At 48.0% G+C, this 18784-nt stretch overlaps 1 protein-coding gene across 2 annotated transcripts in view; it reads left to right on the top strand.

Moving 5' to 3' along the window:
• TOX2 (TOX high mobility group box family member 2) overlaps positions 1–18784 on the top strand; it is a 152802-nt gene that overhangs the window by 43999 nt on the left and 90019 nt on the right. The window contains exon 2 of one of the 2 annotated variants that reach the window (XM_032704697.1): positions 17121–17186. The exons of the other annotated variant lie outside the window; for it this stretch is intronic. Coding sequence (XP_032560588.1) covers positions 17121–17186 — 66 coding nt within the window. The remainder of the gene's footprint in view (positions 1–17120; positions 17187–18784) is intronic. 2 annotated transcript variants of the gene reach the window in all.

Below are 18784 nucleotides of genomic sequence, written 5' to 3'. Positions count from 1 at the left end.
AATACACTTATTTTTCCAAGAAATATAAACTATGAGCTTCCTGCACTCTGGTTGATTCATTATGTTTTGTTTAAAGGAACCAAACTTGTTTTCCTTTCCAATGAGCACACAAGTGTCTGGTCCCACTTACTGACTAGAGAAGGTGATTAATTCCTCTGTTTTTGTAGTCAACAGCTCTGGTGAGACGTAACCACCCTGCAGCCTGGCTGGGGCTGAATTATCTGGCACAATGGAGCCTATAATTAGCAGGTGGAGAAGATGCTGCACGTGGAGCATTAGAGGATCACAGAGGGACAGGTTGCAGGGCAACCAAGGGAAACAAGAGATTATGGCCAGGCAGTAACAAATTAAGTGTTTTCATCTCTCCAGGATGCTTAAATCTTTATAATACCAACTCAAATAAAGAGAGCCTTCATTGATGTGGAGGAGTTCAACCAAAGCAGAGTCTGTGGCTGTTGTACCATGTAGCACTGGTATAATTCCTGCTGCTCCCTCTGTGGATTCAGACCAAGGAGAATTCTTTCTCTTAACAGTTAGGAAAAATTTGAAAGTGGGGGGAAAAAAAAGGTATCTTTTATAGAGGTGTGGTTGAAATATAAATGAAACATATTCACTGGAGGGTCTGAAATCTTGCTATGACTTCCCAAATTGGGATGCAGTGTTGGTGGAAATCACTATCCTCCACTAGATGCTTTTGGAGAAAGCATGGGAGAATGATCCTGTTAGCTAGTAAATGTGATTTTTTTTTTTAAGGTGTCTGACTTGGGCACCAAGCAGACCTGAGCAGAGGATCCCAGTCTCTGGAAACATGGGGTTCAAAATGATCTCATGAGATATCAAAGCTGAACTTGAGTGTCATCTGATTAAACCCTGGTGGGTTTTAACAGTGCATCCTTCCCTGCTGCAGAAGGACCATGAAACCCCTCTCAAGGCTTTGAGCAGCCTGGCTGTGAGGTGGTACCCATCCTGTGGGGTGATACCCATCCTGTGAGGTGATACCCATCCCTCCTGTGCCCTTGATGGGCATCACAACAGTTTGGGAAGCAGCAGGACGAGGTGCAGCTCTGCTGGTTGTCCTTGTGGACACAGTCCTACTTCTACATTCAGACACCTGTGGAGTGGAATATAAGGACATCTCTTGCCTCCCACTCTACCATGGCAAGGAAGGAAAGATGGGTTCTGCTACCCATACCTTGACATTGTGGGCATCTTCTTGCCCAAGGCCACACTTTGTGGTAGCACTGTGCAGATAGTGCTCCTTCCTGAGCTCTTTGGTCAGTGGATCTGGCCTTCTGGAGCTGGATGAGCCTTTGGAGATACACTCCTGATCCTGTGGTTCAAGAAGAAATTGCAGCCAAGAAAGAGGGAACAGCTGCTGGTGGTACCCTGTGCCAGCATACCTGGTCACCTGGGCCATCCTGGGTTTGACAGCCAGCAGTTAATGAGTCTTGAAAATGAGAGCATGAACTCTGCCCAGAAGGGGTTGTCACTTTGTGCAGTGCCTGGTGAAGTGTTTCTGGTGCTTGGCTGGAGTGGGACAGTCCATGAACACACCAGTTATGGGACAGTCCCTGCTGCTCAAGCCCACTGGTGCAGGTGGGGTGGACAGTGTGGGAGGTGTGCAGTGGGGCTGGGTACCCAGTTCTCAGGTTTTTTATGGTACCAGGCCTTACCACCCCTGCTTGAAGGTGTTGGCTGCTTAGTGCCAGGATCCACCCCAGGGCTGAAACTGTGCTTGTGTGGATGTAAACTGGATCCAGTGGATCCATACCCAGCATTTCTGTGCCGGTGGAAAGTGCCTCACGGTGAGGAGTGTGATTGCAAGGACCCGGCCCTGGAGTCCCTTTGGTTCTTCAGATGATGTTTCCTCCCCTGGAGAAGGGATGGAGCCCATGAAGGAGCTACAACCCACACGATCATGGACAGCAGAATTCCATAATACCCCTCACAATCGTTCCTTTAACAGGCATTGCTCGGATTATGTGAGAGAATTACTAAATATTAGAGTGGATTTAACAGAGTGGATTTAAGAAAAAACCCCTTTGGTGTTGGGAATTGTGACTGGCAGCCAGCACAGAGACGTGGCTGCAGCCACCACCACCACTGAGCACAGCTCCTCTGTGCATCCTGCAGGCTGAGCATGAGCTTCTCCTCTTGGAAAGCCCCCGTTGGGCTCCTCAGGGCCATTCTGGTGGCAGCTGCAGTGTCACTGCTGTGCCTGTGGCCTCACAGGAGGGATGCACAGTGCTGGAGCACAAGGATCTCAACAGGGGCTGATGTTTCCCTTTGCTTCATTAGTGTGGCCGTGCTGATTAGTGCCTGCACCCATATAACCCCAACAGCCGGGGTGTGGGGGTCCCTCCCCATGGTAAATACAGTATTTGGGGAGTTCCAACAGCCCTGGAAGGGGTAGCACAGCCATAAATCCTGCGTGATCTGAGGGTGAGGGGAGGAATTCAGCTTGTCAGGGGAGTTTTTACATTATCCCTTTGTCAGCGTGAGTTGATGTTGAACAGGGCAAATCCTTCCCCACAGAAGGAGCCTGGCAAGACCTTCCTTGTGAATACATGAATAGCAGTTTGGTAAATAGTGCATCTGAATTTATGAATGATCTGACACTGACAGGCTGAAATGAACTCTGTAATTTTATTGTGGTAGATTTAGTAGGTCAGACATATACCTGCCAAGTCAAAATGACCTAGAAAACCTTTTTAGGTCAAACTATTGCTTGAAAAGTTGTCTTTTTCAAAGGCAAGGCCATAAGTTTTCATGCTTCCTCTGACACATTTTCCTTCTAACAGTGCAACATGAGTCTTCAGGACATGACTTGTCATGTCCTACACTAAGAAGAGAGAAAGAAACATGAACAAGGGGGATACTACTTTCTTAATGAACCGAGGCCTCTTCTGGCCACCTCTCTTGTCCAGAGATAGTATGTTGGATACCTGACCTGCAGGAGTTTAGGATAGAATTTAAAACACTGTGCTGTTTCCAATGATGCTCAAACCTGGAAAGCTCCTGGATCCAGCAAAAGCCTGGAGTTTGCAAGCCTGGAGCATTCACCCTTGGAGCCCTAACCCTTAATTAGGAATTTATTTATTAGGAGCTTTTTCTCCCCTTGAAGAGGCTCAGGGGAGGCTGGTGAGGTTTGCATGTGGTGACTCTCATCACTGAAGAGATGGGATGGGGCAGAGCCACTGACCTGGGCACCACAGCCTGAGAGCCACGGGTGTGGGTGAAGTTGGAAGGCCAAGGTTGGAAGGACCCAGAACCTTGATGTTGTCCTGCAGCTCATGTCTGCTCTGCCAACATCTTGCAGTCTGAGAAAATGCAGCTTTTTTGCTGGTAGGAGGAAGCCTGAGCTTCTAATAAAAGCTTGGCTGTTCATGTGGGTTACTTATTTCAGAGGGCAAACATCACTGTGGCTGCAGTGAGAAGCACAGAGGGCTCCCCACCACCCTCACTTGGTTTGGGGTGGACTGGAACATTTTTGTCCTGTGGTGCCTGTGGCGATGCTGTGAGATGTGGCTGGATGAGGGCCTGGGACTGGGGCAGGACTGGAGCCCACGTGGTAGCAGAACCAACCAGATGCTGGGCTGGACTGGGGCAGGACTGGAGCCCAGGTGTTACCAGAACCAACCAGATGCTGGGCTGAGCTGGCAGCATCCACAGAGGTGCCCAAATCATGCAATCATTAAGATTGGAAAAGACCTCCAGGATCATCAAGTACAACCTTCAGTCAAAAGCCACCGTGCCCACTGAGCCATATTGCAAAGTGCCACATCTGCTTGTTTTTTTAACACTTCCAGGGATGGTGACTCCACCACTGCCCTGGGCAGCCTGTGCCCAGGAGCAGCTCCCAAGCAGAAGTCCTGCTTCCCAACGAAAGGCAAGCAGCACCTCTGCATGCTTTTGTCACATCACCCCCCACTTTACTCCCCGTGAAGAGTGGGCATTCATCCCATTTCCCATCCCATACCCAGGGCTCCCCACTGCTCCCCTCCACCTGCCCAAGGCAGGGGTGTTGGAAACAGATGATCTTTAGAGGTGCCTTCTAACCCAAACCGTTCTATCAACCTGTGAATCTGTGAACTAGAGGATATTTAAGGGTCCTTCCAACCCAAACCATCCTATGAATGTATGAACTAGAGGATCTTTAGAGGTCCTTCCAACCCAAGCCATCCTATGAATGTGTGAACTAGAGGATCTTTAAAGGTCCTTCCAACCCAAACCATCCTATGAATGGATGAACTAGAGGGTCTTTAAAGGTCCTTCCAACCCAAACCATTCTATAAATGGGTGAACTAGAGGGTCTTTAAAGGTCCTTCCAACCCAAACCATTCTATAAATGGATGAACTAGAGGATCTTTAAAGGTCCTTCCAACCCAAACCATTCTACAAATATATGAACTAGAGGGTCTTTAGAGGTCCTTCCAACCCAAACCATTCTATAAATGGATGAACTAGAGGATCTTTAAAGGTCCTTCCAACCCAAACCATTCTACAAATATATGAACTAGAGGGTCTTTAGAGGTCCCTTCCAACCCAAACCATCCTACGAATGGATGAACTAGAGGATCTTTAAAGGTCCTTCCAACCCAAACCATTCTATAAATGGATGAACTAGAGGGTCTTTAAAGGTCCCTTCCAACCCAAGCCATTCTACCAATCTGTGATAACCCCACAAACAGAGCTTGGTGCCATCACAGGGGGCATCCCACCGGCTCCCTGGTGTCCAGCGATGCCGCCCCGCCGACATTCCCACCGGAGCAGCAGAACCCAAACTCCACAGGTTGCAGGCTGGTTTGTTCAGCTGAGCCGTGACCTACTTGAAAGTAGCTTTTGCCATCCCGGGGAAGTGGGTAATGGGAGGCTGCAGTGCCTTCGGAACAATTACAGCTCACAGCAGTCCAAATGAAAATGTTTGTTGAAAACAACATGTGCATAATTAAGGCTTAATGAGCCCTTGTCTGTTTGGAATCTGCAATTAGATTTATAATAGAAAATACCAGCAAATGCCAAATAGCTTTAAAAGAAGACGAGATAAAAGATAATTTTGCTGCAAATCTATAGTAATACTGTAATTTAATGAGCTGGAAGTGGTGCAGAGAAAGACTGTAAAAGCTTTGGACAAGTTTGTATTGTGCGTGTTTATCTTATCTGCCCATTTCCCTGTCTATAAAGCTGTCAGTCTTGCTTTGAACTGCTTGGAAAAAGGCAGGACTTTGCTAAAATCAGGAAGACTCCCTTTGTTTATTTTTATTTAAGTCGTTAATTAGTCAGGCAAAGCTGCTCTTTTCTCTTTCTCATCAGCATGCTTTAAACTTCTTGTTAGGGTTAATAATAGTAATAATAATAATAATAATAGTAATAATATCGTTATTCAATTATTTACAGTGAGGCAGGGGCATAATAATAACAATCAGAGATACTTCTTTCTGATTAGTTTCATTAATTTTGATGAGTTTTTAACTTTTTCTTAAGATGTTGAGAATTTTCAGCACTAAGGGAGATATTTAACAAGTAAACCTGAGGCCAGCTTGACTGTAGCAAGTACAGAATACCTTTTGCCCTAATGAAAAAGTTACATGGTAGTAAAATCTGGTGGAAAGATATAAAATGAGCAGAGAGAGGTAGCAGAAAAAAAAGAAAAGAGCTTAAATCAGAAGTGCTTGAGAGAGATTGTTTGGGTTTGGTGTTTTTTTTTTTCATACTCAGTAGTTGAGGTTGGGAATGAAGTGGTACCAGCGTTGGGTACAACACGTGGATGGAGGGAATCAAGGTCAGGGAGATGGTGTGAGATGCACAACCCCCTGGAAATGCAGCCCAGCAGCTTTGTGTGACAAACCTAACTCAGCACTTCACGAAACAGGCCCTACAAGGATGTGGTGGTGCTGCCTGTGGAGGCACCTTTCCCATGTGATGTTACTGCCCGTGTGAAACGTTGCTGAGCTTCAGCTTCTGTAAAACCCTGGCTTTGCACGGCCCGAGTCTCCGGCGTGGGAAGTCACGGAGCTGCTGCTGAGTTTGCAGCTCGGGGTGTGCAGCCCCTGCAGAGCTCTGGGCTGTCTCCCCATCACCTCCCAGCCTGTGGCTTTCAGCTCCAACCTCTGCAGTGCCACTGGGGGCCTGTGCACCTTGTCCATCTGCACCTTCCCCACCCTGCTCCTGACCTGCTGCAGCCACTGCTTCCCAGGATTTTGAACTTCTCAGGGACGTGGAACCACCCAGTCAGAGCATCCCCACCAAGAGCAGAGACTCTTTCCTCTGGATCAGGTTGCCCCGTCCAACCCGACCTCGTAATTTCAGAAATTATCTTCCCGTTGCCCTTGTTTGCGGATTGGATATTTTTTTTTGGCTTTAAAGGAGATCTCACTTTTCGTTAGTTTTGCTTTTTTAGACTCATAAATATGTCTTAAGCATGTAAGGTAAGACTGTGAAATGGATTTTACTTTGTCAGCCTTTTTTTTTTTTTGCAAGTCATACTATGCACCGCTGCAAGAGTACATTTGCATACAAAGTGGAGTGCAGAACCACAGAAAGCAGGTTTTTACTGGTGCCAAATATCTGTGTGTTGGAAACTATTTTCTAAATGACTGGCATGAAAGCTCTCTGATTTATTTTTTTTTCCCTCCCAGCCAGGTGGTTTTGCATAATGCTCCCCGTTGTCTTGAAAATTGATTATTCTTCTCCCTTATGCTTTGCAACAGAAAAAAATAACACGAGATCTTGAATTCTGGGGGGCAGAGATGTACTTTTGCTTGAAAAAAGGTTTGGGTTGGAAGGGACCTTAAAGCTCCAAACCCCCTGCCATGGGCAGGGACATCTTCCTCGAGACCAGGTTGCTCAGAGCTCTGTCCAACCTGGCCTTGGACATTTCCAGGGATGGGGCAGCCACAGCTTCTCTGGGCAACCTGTGCCAGGGCCTCCTCACCCTGTGAATAAAGAGTTTCCTCCTAATATCTAATAAAAAACTACCCTCTTTTAGTTTAAAACTATTGCCCCATGTCCTGTCCCTCTCTGCCTGTGTAAAAGTCATTCTTTATCTTTTTTATAAGCCCCCTGTAGTAACTGGAAGGGGCTCTCAGGTCTCCCTGGAGCCTTCTCTTCTCCAGGTGAGCACCTGCAGCTCTCCCAGCCTGGCTCCAGAGCAGAGGGGCTCCAGCCCTTGCAGCATCTCCATGGCCTCCTCTGGACTCGTTCCAACAGGTCCATGTCTTTCTTGTGCTTTGTACCCCCCAGCTGGACACAGTGCTCCAGGTAGGGTCTCATGAGGGAATTTAGAGGGGGGGAAGTAATTAGCAAAGTACTTGTGCCTGCAGCTGAATAGTGTCTGCCCTGGGCCGTGCTTTAGGCTGGCTGTGCTGAAAGGAGAGGGGCTGTAGAGTGAATTAAAGTTACTGTTTCCCTCTGTGAACGTCGATTGAGTAGCACGTGTGATTTTATGAATTATTGGAGTGAGTTAGGAGGTACTTGGGAGCCGGGTTGTTAACCTGTCCAGCTGTCAGCAGGGTGTCGGGATCAGAAACATGATGCATGGTCTCAGAAAGGGAACAGCTCTGAGCCTTCTCCCCCTGGCTCCTCTGACAGCTCCGTTCCTCGCTGCAACGTGCCCTTCTGGGCTTGGTTATTTATTTGCTTTGCAGTTGAGAAAAGCCAAATAGAGGTTTCCAAAAGCACTGCGTGTCAGACCCGGCGTCACCCGGCGTGTGCCGCAGCTGCCGCCCTCGCTCCCCCAGGAACTGCTTTTATTCCATCCGGGAAGTCACTCCAGCTGTGCACCTGAGCATCCCTGCACACTCCCTTGGCAAAGGGGACAGAACTGTAGGTGGGAAAACGTCCCTCTTCAGGTTTGTTTATTCCCAGCTGCACCCTTGTCTCCTGGGCTGTTCCCGTGGCCGCCTGTAGTCCCTCTCCAGTGGTACCTCTGGTTGTAGCCGGGGCTGTTGCTCTGCTGTCGAAATCAGCATCTCCATAAAAGACTCCCAGAGCAGAGCCTTGCTTGTAGCTGTTTCTGAGGCAGACAGGTATAAGCTCTATTTTTATCTCAGCCCTGAGGTTTCATCTTGCAGAAAACAATGTTCCTCGGTGCCTTTGACGCTGGCACTGTTCTAGCACAGACCCTCCGTGCCTTCTCTTAGATCTTTGTATGTTTTCTGCCTCAGTTTCCTGCGAATTACAAGTGTTGCTGGTGGAGCAGGCAGTGCAGTTAATTCTCATTAACACTTACTGTATTTATTTCAGACACAGTTGGCCAGTGCCAGGAATGTGCTGCATCCCTGTACCCTCCTCCCTCCCCAACAGGGCACCGGGTGCCTTCAGCTCTCCTGCTCATTCAGCTGCTGAAGGGTGAAGGGCCAGCTTAACAAGGGCCTGGTGTTTATTTTTTTACAGATAAACTCCTCGAACACCTGTGATAAACAGCTCAGGATGTGCTTGTTGTTGGGTTTCAAAAAGGAAGTGATGTACATGCCCGAGCCTCGCAGCAACACCGCTGCAAAATAAACAGCATTGAGCTGGTCAGAGGAGGGCTGGGGAGGTCCTGGCTGAGAGCAGGGGGTGCTGCTCACCTCCCAGCAGCCTGTTTTCCTTATCCATGCCCAGACTTGGAGAGAAATCTGAAAGGGTTTGGTTTGGCCAGAGCTGCAGCTGCAGTGAAAGAGGAGGATGGAGATCTCCTGAGCACTCAGTGGGTGCTTGAAGCACCAGCAACACCTCTCCCTGGCAGCTTACATCAGGCTAAAAGCTAAACACAGTCATCTGAACACAGTCAAAAGGTATTAGATTAAGATCTGCCCTCAGGGGCAAAACTTGCTAAGCTGAAAACCCCAACCCCTCCTCCATGCACAGCAGAGGTGTAAGTGTGAGCAACTTTGGCCTTTAAATCATCATCCTTTCTCCGAGCATCTTTCTCCTCTCTGCAGCTGAGTAAAGGAGAGGAGGCTGGATGGAGGATTAGTTGGTCTGGGCTGCTTTCTCTTCTTTTCAGAGTTGGGCAGGAAAGGGTTAAGCAGAATTTTGATCTCGGCAATATTTTCATGCTTATACATTCTGTTTCTCATTTCCATGACAAAGATGGTAGGAAGAGCAGAATAAGGTACAGAATTTGCAGAGCAATTTTAAGACTGTAATGAGAACAGAAAATAGTAGGGGGAGAAGAATTGTAATTAGAATATGAAATGGGAAAAAAATTAATCTATTTCCATGTCAGTCTTAAGACTAAATTCTGCTGCTCCCTGTAGCTTTCAGTGGATGGATTTATTGTGAGTGTGTATGTGAAGAGCTTGAACTCCTTTGCAGGCTCTGAAAGATCCAGGTAAATGAGTTTTAAGTCCTCATTCCCCCCCAAATAATGTAATAACAATAATTTTGTGTGCAGTGTTCACAGAAAACCAGCCAGTCTCTTAGATAAATGAGTGCTGTCGCTCGAATACTGGTGGCATTTGAGATCTCTCCAGCCTCGAGCTCAGGAGAATGAAGGGGGATGCTGGAGATGCTCTTGGAGTGGGGGTCTGTGTGGCTGCCTGGGTGAGCACCACGTGGTCATGGATCAGAGAAACACCCAAACCCCAAATATTGCCAGTCATGAGGGACATGTGTGTGTCCCAAGCCCCCAAGCAAAGCTGGGCCACCCAGGTGGGGTTGTGCAGCACCTGGTCCAGCTGAGCCCTGAGTATATTCAGGGAATGAGATGCCACAACCTCGTGGTTTAATATTTGACCACCTATGTGCTGGGAAATGTTTTTCCTGATGTCCAGTGAGATTGTAACTACCCACAGAGCTTCCAGCAGCCCACAGGTAGGGGTTTGAATTGACTATTCATTTCTCATCTGCCCAGTTGTTATTCTGGATCCTTCTAGGCCACAGCATCCTGCAGCAAGAAGTTTTCTTGTTGGGCCCAGTATAAAGAACTTCTCTGTAAGATGTTTAACTCCACTTGCTCATGATTTCTGCCTCCTTGGTTTTGGGCTGTGAGAAGCAGTTCCCTGTTCCCTGTTCTCATCTCATGACTTCATGTACATCTTTACTGAGTCCCTCTATCACTCTTCTGTCCCTCTGTTACCCCTTTTTCCACATCCATGTACACCATTCCACACCCTGGATTCCCCCTTTAATTCCCCTCTCTCCTCCTTCTAACTGTGCAGGTGGTAAAATAGTGCTTCATCTTTTATTCTTTGCTCTTTTCCTAATTGCTTCTAAAACTTGAATGGCAGTTTTGGCAGCTGATGATGACTGAGCAAAAGCTGGAACTGAACCCTCCAAAACAGTTTTTCTTCTGGACAGTAACAGCTATTTTAAGGCCCATTGCCATGTCTGTTGGGATTGCTTTTCTCCAGTGCATTACTTTGCATTTATTGACATTGAATTTAATCTTCCATTTCCTCAGTGCCACTTAGTGCTGCAAGAGTCCTAATGCAGAGCTATTCAAAGTCACTTTTAGTTTGGCTAGCCTGAATAATTTTTGTCTCATTAATAAACTGAGCCCTTCTAGATCAGTTATATTATGAACTGTAGAGATTTTAGTGCAGACACATTGTGGACCATGATCCTCCACTTGCTAAAACCCAAAAAGTTGGGTATCTTTTCACTGTCTGTGAGCAAGAGAACCTTCCCCTGGGTCCCATGATGAGCTGGGGTTTGGGTTTTAGAGCTGTTTTTTGAGGAAGTCCAACCAGAGAGATCACTTCACCTTTTCTAGGTGCTTCTTGACCCTTCAGCAAACACCAGAGTGGGCTGTGAGGCACAACATCCCTCATCTCGGGTCCCTCTGTGCTGCCTTGGTGGTGTGTTGCTGCCCCAGCTGGTTTCACACAGAGGAAGTTGGACATGCTGGTCTGGCACCTTCCCCTTCCCTCTCCTGTTTATTTGGGAGTGGAGGCAGAAGGTTATGCACTGCATTTAGAATCATTAAGTTTGGAAAAGGCCTCTAGTCCCACCATTCCCCAGCACTGCTAAGGCCACCTCTAAACCATGTCCCCAAGTGCCATATCTACACAGCTTTTAAATCCCTCCAGGGATGGTGGCTCCACCACTGCCCTGGGCAGCTCCTTCCAATGCCTGACCACCCTGTCAGTGAAGAAATTTTCCCTGATATCCAATCTAAACCTCCCCTGGTGCAACTTGAGGCCATTTTCTCTCCTCCTGTCCCTTGTTCCCTGGGAGCAGAGCCCGACCCCCCCAGCTCTCCCCTCCTGTCGGGGGGTTGCAGAGCCAGAAGGTCCCCCCTGAGCCTCCTTTTCTCCAGGCTGAGCCCCCCCAGCTCCCTCAGCTGCTCCTGCTGCTCCAGACCCTTCCCAGCTCCGTTCCCTTCCCTGGACACTCTCCATCCCCTCAGTGTCCTTGTCATGAGATGCCCGAAATTCCCTCTCATTGCTTTAGAGCAGGTGGGTGAGTCACTTGCCCATGGAGGTTCCTTAATATTTTTTTGGTTTGTTTTATATTTTCCTACTGGCCATCCCAGCGTGAGAGCTGCTCAGATGGGTCTTTCCAAAGGAGATGGTCCAGTTTGGCAGCTGCTGAATACTCACTCCACCAGTGTCCAATCTGATCATTCCTGTCTTTCCCACCTGGTTTTAGTTTCTTTTCAGCCGCTACCGTGCCTTGGGCAGCCCTTTGCACCACCAGCTCTGCTCCTGGTGCATTTGAGAAACAACTGCTTTAGGCTTTTACCCTACTTGTACGTTGTTCTTAAAATAAACAAATCAGCCAAACAAATGGCTTTTTACTGTAAGGTTTTAAACCTTAAGGCTTTGACTATATCCACCTGAATTTACCCTGGAATAATCCATGAGAATATTGACTGTTGGCAGAAAACTCAGCCCCTTAAGCCCCGGTGGGCTCTCGTGGATGCCACGGATCGTGCTCTGCCACTGACACCTGCTGTGGGGTCGTGCTCCCTGCTAATGGCATTTGTCCCGGAGCAAATCCCAGTGTAGGGCCGGGGTGGGGATGCCGAGCTTCCCTCGCAGGGAGGTCCTGGGGGGAGCCGTAAATCTCGCGCTGAACTCCTGACCCTTCTTGACAGGATCAACCGAGGGGCCATCCCAGCATTTCAGCAGGCAAATAAATAATGCTAAGTAGATCACTTCGGGCCAGAGGTTGTGTAAAGACCTTAATGGGGAAACTGCGGTTAAAGAGATTAAGCCAACCCCAGCCATGTATTCCCTGAAGAGGCGTGAGGCTGAATTACTCCTGCAGGGAATCACGGCGGCCGCTCCGGCAGTGCTGCCAGGGGCAGGGCTGGAGGGAGCATTCCCCATCCCAGGGATTAGGCACAGATTGCACTGGTAAAGAGGATCCTTGCCAGAGCCAGGATCCCTGGGTTTGGAGCTGGGTGCCCAGCACACCCATGGGGCTGAGCCTTTTGTGCAGGGCTGGAGGTACCGTGGCCAGACTGCCCTTTAGAGCAGAATGTGGTTCTGCCACTCAAATAACGCTGATAAAAGTGAACTGTGGACAAAACTACTTCTGTAACGCTTTCTAAAGAAGAGTTATGTTTCCCAATGCTGGGCAGGGTGCCATCAGAGGCAGCTGAATGAAGCCCAGCAACACATGGGCTGCAATTATTGTATTATTATTATTTTAAAATCAGGGGTATTAAATATGGCGTTGGCTGTGTTATACAAGTTTTCTTGTATCCTAACTCTTTTCTCACTAAAAACCTGAAGGCATTTCTTGCATGGCATTACTGTGGGTCCCTCTGTGCCTTGTTGGTAGTGGTGGTTGAGGTGTAGCTCACTGGACACAAAAACCAGCTGCTACATTCCAAGCATCTCTGGTGAAAGGTGGTATTCCCAGTGCACCCAGTTTGGAAATGAGGTTGTCATGAGAGGGAACCTGCTGCCCATCTCCCATGTTCTGGTCCAAGATGTTTTTTTCTCTTTTGGAGGCAAATTTCTGCTCTGGAATCCACCTGAGACTCCTCCCAGGCATCTCCTGAAGTGTTTTCCCATCTCCTCTTAGGAGCTGAGATTCCCAGGTGGCAGCCCCAGACTCCTCCAGGGAAGGTACCCAAGATGATTTTTCTCTTCTCATGAAACCTTCTGTGTTCTGGCACAAGGAGATAAAACTGGGAGGCAAGTGCTTACAGCTCTGAGCAGTAGGAATCATTAGAAGCATCCAGTTTGTTCTTAACTGGTCATTTAGTATCTCCTTGAAGATGATGACTTTTAGTTACTGCTGGATTTGTATTAACAGGCCACTTTTTCCAGCTCCAGATTCTCAGTGGACTAAGCTGCTCTGCTTTAGTATTGCCAACAATGAATGTCAAAATTTAGGTAAGACCCCTCAAAAAAAAAAAAAAAAAAGAAACAACCAAAGAAAAAAACACAAAACCCCAAACCCACCACACATAAATTAAAATTGTATTATATAAAAAGTTTGGAAGGTTTCTGGGATCTTACAGGTACAGAAGCCATTCTGGCATGAGTCCTGCCAACATATTTCTTACAGAGATGAGGTTTTCTTCTCAGCTCATGGCTCTCAGGAAATAAAAGGATGTGATGAGATTCATAATAAATTGTACAAGCTGGCAGTGCCATCCATGAAAAAGTAACACCTTCCTGGAATCTTGGCAGGAGGTTGTATTTCTTTCCACTGGGTCCTTCCCAGTTAGCAAACATTTGTTCTTCATGTTTGCTCAGAGCCAGAGATCCCACAGCTGCTTTGGGGTCTGTCCCAACTTGCTGCCTGCATTTATTTTCCTTACTCATTTTCATCTTGCTAAACATGGGACCCATGTGACCTCTGGGCACATTTACAGGTTTGAAAATAATGTTGTAGGGCAAAAATAACAAACCAAAGTGAGTCTAGAAAAGCAATCAAAATTTAAAAAGTGCTTTGTACAACAACATCTGAATTGAGCTCCCTGTAGGGGCTGAGCTCTGCAATGCCAGATACAACTGCTCTGGAAGAGGGGAAATCCCTTCCCCTTCCCTTTTCCCTTTCCTCTTCCCCTTCCCCTCTTGCCCTTCTCCTTCCCTTTTTCCCCTTCCCTTTGCCCTTCCTGTTTTCCTTTCTCCCTTCCCTTTTCCCTTTTCCCTTTCTCCCTTTCCTTCCTCTTTCTCTTCCTTTTCCCCTTCCCCTTTCCCTTTTCCTCTTTCCCCTTCCCCATTTCCCCTTCCTTTCCCCCTTTCCTCTTCCCCTTCCCCTTTCCCTTTTCCTCTTTCCCCTTCCCCATTTCCCCTTCCTTTCCCCCTTTCCTTTTCCCCTCCCCCTTTCCCCTTTCCTCTTTCCCCCTTTCCCTTCCCTTTTTCCTTCCCTCCTCAGATTTGTGCTCATTTCATGCAGGAGAGGGTGAGAATCAGCCACAGCCACTGATTTGTTTAATAGGCTGCTCCTATTAGCCAAAGAATAATAAAATTGAGTAATTACAACAGAGCAAAAGGATGATTAAGACAACTGCACAAGAGTATTTTCCTTTCAAATTAGGACTTGAAAATGATACTTACCACCTCACATGTGCACATTGTCCAGTGCAGGTTGGATCAGTTTTGGGGTACAGAGGGTGGTGAATGTCTGCACTGGGTCTGAAAGCAAAGGAGAAAGGGAAGGAAGTGTTTATAACCAAAGGGGAATATTAAAATGTCTGTTTCTACCGTAAATCTGCCTGGAATGATGGGGTTGATTGTTTTGAAGTGCATTCTGTAGCAAAACAATAATGAGAAGAGGGAGAGCACATTACTTATCTTCTCTACCTGGATGGTGTATAACAGGCAAACATCTAATTGAAAAAATATCCTGATGGGAGAATTTCTAATAAATTTGTTTGCACCCTCATAGCCTGGAGGAGAGGGAAAAAAAATCCAATCAGCAGTGGGGAAGTTCCAAAGTTTCCACTGCATTTTGAGTCTTGATTTTCAGGCTCGCTGCTCAGCCTGGCAATCAGAGGAACAGTAATTCTGAAGGCAGGATTCATTACAATTGTTATGAAGGCGGCAAGGGCAGAAGGAAGTGTGGAGTGGAGGTAGGGGAATAGTAGAAAGCCATAAAAAAAAATACCTTCTGACAAACAGAAGGATATGGAGAAAGAGGGTGTTCGTCCTGCCCTGGACCTGCCCTGTGAAGGAGATTTTTAGTTTGCCGAATGTAACTTTCCAGGTGACTTCTGTTTTCTGGAGAAATAGGTTGTAGCCGGGTGGGGGTCGGTCTCTTCTTCCAAGAAACAAGTGACAGGAAAAGAGGAGAGTGATTCAAGCTGTGCCAGGGGAGGTTTGGGTTGGGCATTAGGCAAAGTTTCTTCCCTGGAAGGGTGGTCAGGCTGCTCAGGGCAGTGATGGAGTCCCCATCCCTGGAGGGGTTTAAAAGCTGTGCAGATGTGGCACTTGGGGACATGGCTTAGAGGTGGCCTTGGCAGTGCTGGGTTAATGGTTGGACCTGATGGTCTTAGAGGGCTTTCCCAACCTAAATGGTTCTGTGATTCTCTCTCCACTGACCTGTACCACCTCTTCTTCCCATTCAGCCGTGTCTGCTGGGGATGGTGGGGTTGTCAGGGGGTACAGAGCTGGTTGTAGGCTGTACAGCTGGTTGAGCCTCCGTGCCTGGAAGCACAGCAGCTCCCGCTGGAACTGCACTGGCAGGAGCTGGCTGTGCCAGTGATCATTTAACAGGTGGAGGGATGTTCAGTTTAAAGTGGGTGGCACCTGGCTGCCTTCTGGGAGAGCTGCTTGTCCCAGTGAGCCCATAGTGCTGCTGGTGGTCGCTGCATCCCACAGCTCCCGACAGCTTTAACAGAATCCAGCATTTGCACAGGGATCCCCTTCCACCCTGCTGCAGCTGCTGCTGGCATTAGTTAATGAGTGTCACGATACCTGCTCCAATTTTGCAGCTTTTAATTGGTTTGCTCTGCTATCCCAAAGGATAGTTTGGCAATTAGAGGGTGTCTGAGGCCGAGCAGAGCAGTGTTACCCCCACTTGGCTTTACTAAGTCTGCTGACTTTAATAGCTAATCCTGTAGCACTCTGAGAAATGGAAGTGTAATTAATTGTCTAGGCTGAAAATCTTCACCTGGTTTTATTTAGATTTTGCTTTTATTGCTCTTAATACAGCCAATTTCTGTTAAGGCATTACTGGTATCAGCTTCATATCAGGGAGTGAGAGGACACGCAAGGGTGAACAACCTTCAATTCATCATCCTGCTCATAAGGGCAAGAGGGCTGGTTCTTCCCCTTGTTAAGTACAAGGTGTCACTCACAGCTGGTACCTCCATCCTCGTCTTGGGAGTGTTTTATGGCACAGCCCGTTTTATTGCCATAATTAATTTGTGAACTTAGCCTTGAGGACTGGCCCCAGCCATACTTCGAGCCGGAGACAATCCTGGAGGGCTTTTTTCCTTCCTTTGGAATCGGAGCCAGTGAAAAGCTCCCGTTGTAGCTAATTACCGAGGAGAGTTGTCGTTCTCCACGGGGGTTTTGTAGCCCAGTAAGTGGATTGGCAGCCGGGTGTTTCCCGGAGCTGTGGGGACACGGGTGGATGTGCAGTGCTCGGGCTGCTCGGCCTCCTGCCCGGCCGTGGAGGCACAGTCCTGGCAGAGCAGGCAGGGGAGCAGGAGGTGGGGGGAATGTACTCTGGCAGCCAGAGTGTGCAAACAGCATCAAAATCAAGGTGGGAGATCAGGCTTTGCATACAGACCCCCCCCGTACACTCCAGAGTGATTCCGCGTTGCTGGGGGAGCTTTGCTTTGGTGTTAAGGGGTATCCAGAGCTCTGGGAGAGCACTGGATGGGACCTGCCTGTCTTGGAAATTTCCATTAATGGAAGCTGGCTTTTTACAGCTGATTAATGGTCTAGTAGGAATTTTAGCAGGAGCTTTTTTTGGGTGATCTTTGCTGCAGGGCACATCTGTGGGTTTGCACACATTTGGCTTATTTGTTTGAACTTGAGTGATTCATTCCTTATTTCACTAAAAAAATGCCATAACTGTGCTGTGTTACCACGTCCCATTGCAATAACCAGGATGTAAGTGTGCTCATATGTGCTCCAGAGTTTTAAAGGAGCAGCTCAGGATTTTCCTCTGGGAATTTTGGCTCTCGATATGAAGAGCCAGGAAGGCATTTGGGATGCACATGACTGGGGTGTGCAGATGGCATTTCACTGACTCTTAACTTTCTTTTGCCTCTCTAGTTTGATGGAGAGAACATGTACATGGGAATGAATGACAACGCCCAGGAGTTTCTATCTGCCAATCAGGTAAGTGTTGGTTTGCTGGGGTGGGAGAGTGGTGAGATCTTTAGGGGAGTTAGGCTATGCCCAAGCACAAATTCCAGGAGCTGTCTGTGAATCTGCTGCCCTGGGGCATCAGGAGTGTCCATGGGAAAGGTCAGCCTGGCTGCTGCCAAGGAGCAGCGTTGGATGCTGTCGGTACAGGGAGTGGGATGCCCTTGTGTGCCAGTGCTGCTGTGAGTCACCAGAGCCTGGCTTAGCCACAGCTCTGCCACCAGAGAGGCTGAAAAGCTTTGCCTCACCATCCTTCACTCCAGATGAAGATGCAGTTGGTGTTTCTGGACGCGGCGAAGTTTCCAAGTATTGTGTGTAACTCAGGTGTCTCCTTCCCTCATGTAGAGTATTTCCTGTAGCTAAATAGATTAACAGTTAGGGGAGAAAAAGGAATCAAAGGTTTCCTGTTTTGGAGCTATAAACCCACACGTGGAGGACCAGAATAGAAGGTGTCTTGCGGGTGCCTGAGCCTTCTCTGGGCTCATGGAAAAGACATGTCCATTCACTGAAGCCTTAAACACATATATAGGTTAGAACAAGGTGATCTTTAAGGTCCCTTCCAACCCAAACCATTCTGTGATTCTATAAGGTTAAGCCCATGCTTAGGTCCTGCTGGGAGGGGAGGACTTCAGGACATACCTACCTGTCCCCCTGACCAGGAGATGAGACCTGGTCCCACGTGCATCCCTGTGGCATGGGTAGAGTGTACTGGGTGCTCAGGGCACATTCAAGGTGCTGGAAGCATCTCATCTCATCCCATCCATCCTTGTGAGGGAAGGTGAAAGTTCATTGCTAATACAATTCACCATCCCATTTTTGGGTTGTGCTGGGCCATTTTGTTGTGGGGGCCTGTTGACCAATGACACACCACTCTGTGTCCCTGAGGTTTGCTATGGCAGTGCTGTGGGCTACCAGGCAAGTCATCCATGGTGAATGTAACTCCAATGACAGTGGGGATTAAACTATGGATATTACACTGGAAACAGGATGAAAACCTGTAGTTAATCTCCTTAGAGTGTGGCAGTGTGTTGGCTCATTTCTTGGAAGTGTTGTTCCTGCTCTGGCTTTGGAAGCAGGCACTCGAAGCCCCTGCTGCTGCAGAGTGGGGAGAGGTTGTTCTTGCATGAGAAGCATTTCCAGGGTGGGGAAGGAACAGCAAACTTTGTGCTGTTGAGTGATTCAGCAGAAACAAATATGTAGTCAATCAACAACGGCGTGTGGTTGATCATTAGAGCCAGGAATTGCCAGAGGTTGAGTAAATACAGAAAGGAACAGGGTGAGCCCAAGCTGCCCCAACCAGGGGTCAGCCCTGTCCCCCTCCCCAGGCTGAGCAGAGCCCATAAGCAGGTGGTGGATGCTCGTGGGGCAGTTGTCTTAGACACTCTGCTTTTAAAAAGCCCCAAGGGACAACTATTCCACAGCCTCATCAGGAAGGGTCATCAGTGACAGTCCCTGGCCATGATGTCCCTGCAGGATCAGACTGCTCTTGGGCAGAACCATGGCCAGCAGGAACTATTTGTGTTTCCTTCTTGGCCCCTGTCACATCCCACTTCCCCCATGGGTGGGCACAG

This window comes from Chiroxiphia lanceolata, chromosome 17, assembly GCF_009829145.1.
Source record: "Chiroxiphia lanceolata isolate bChiLan1 chromosome 17, bChiLan1.pri, whole genome shotgun sequence".
In the NCBI taxonomy this organism is placed as follows: domain Eukaryota; kingdom Metazoa; phylum Chordata; class Aves; order Passeriformes; family Pipridae; genus Chiroxiphia; species Chiroxiphia lanceolata.
This window is presented reverse-complemented; position numbering and strand designations above follow the sequence as displayed.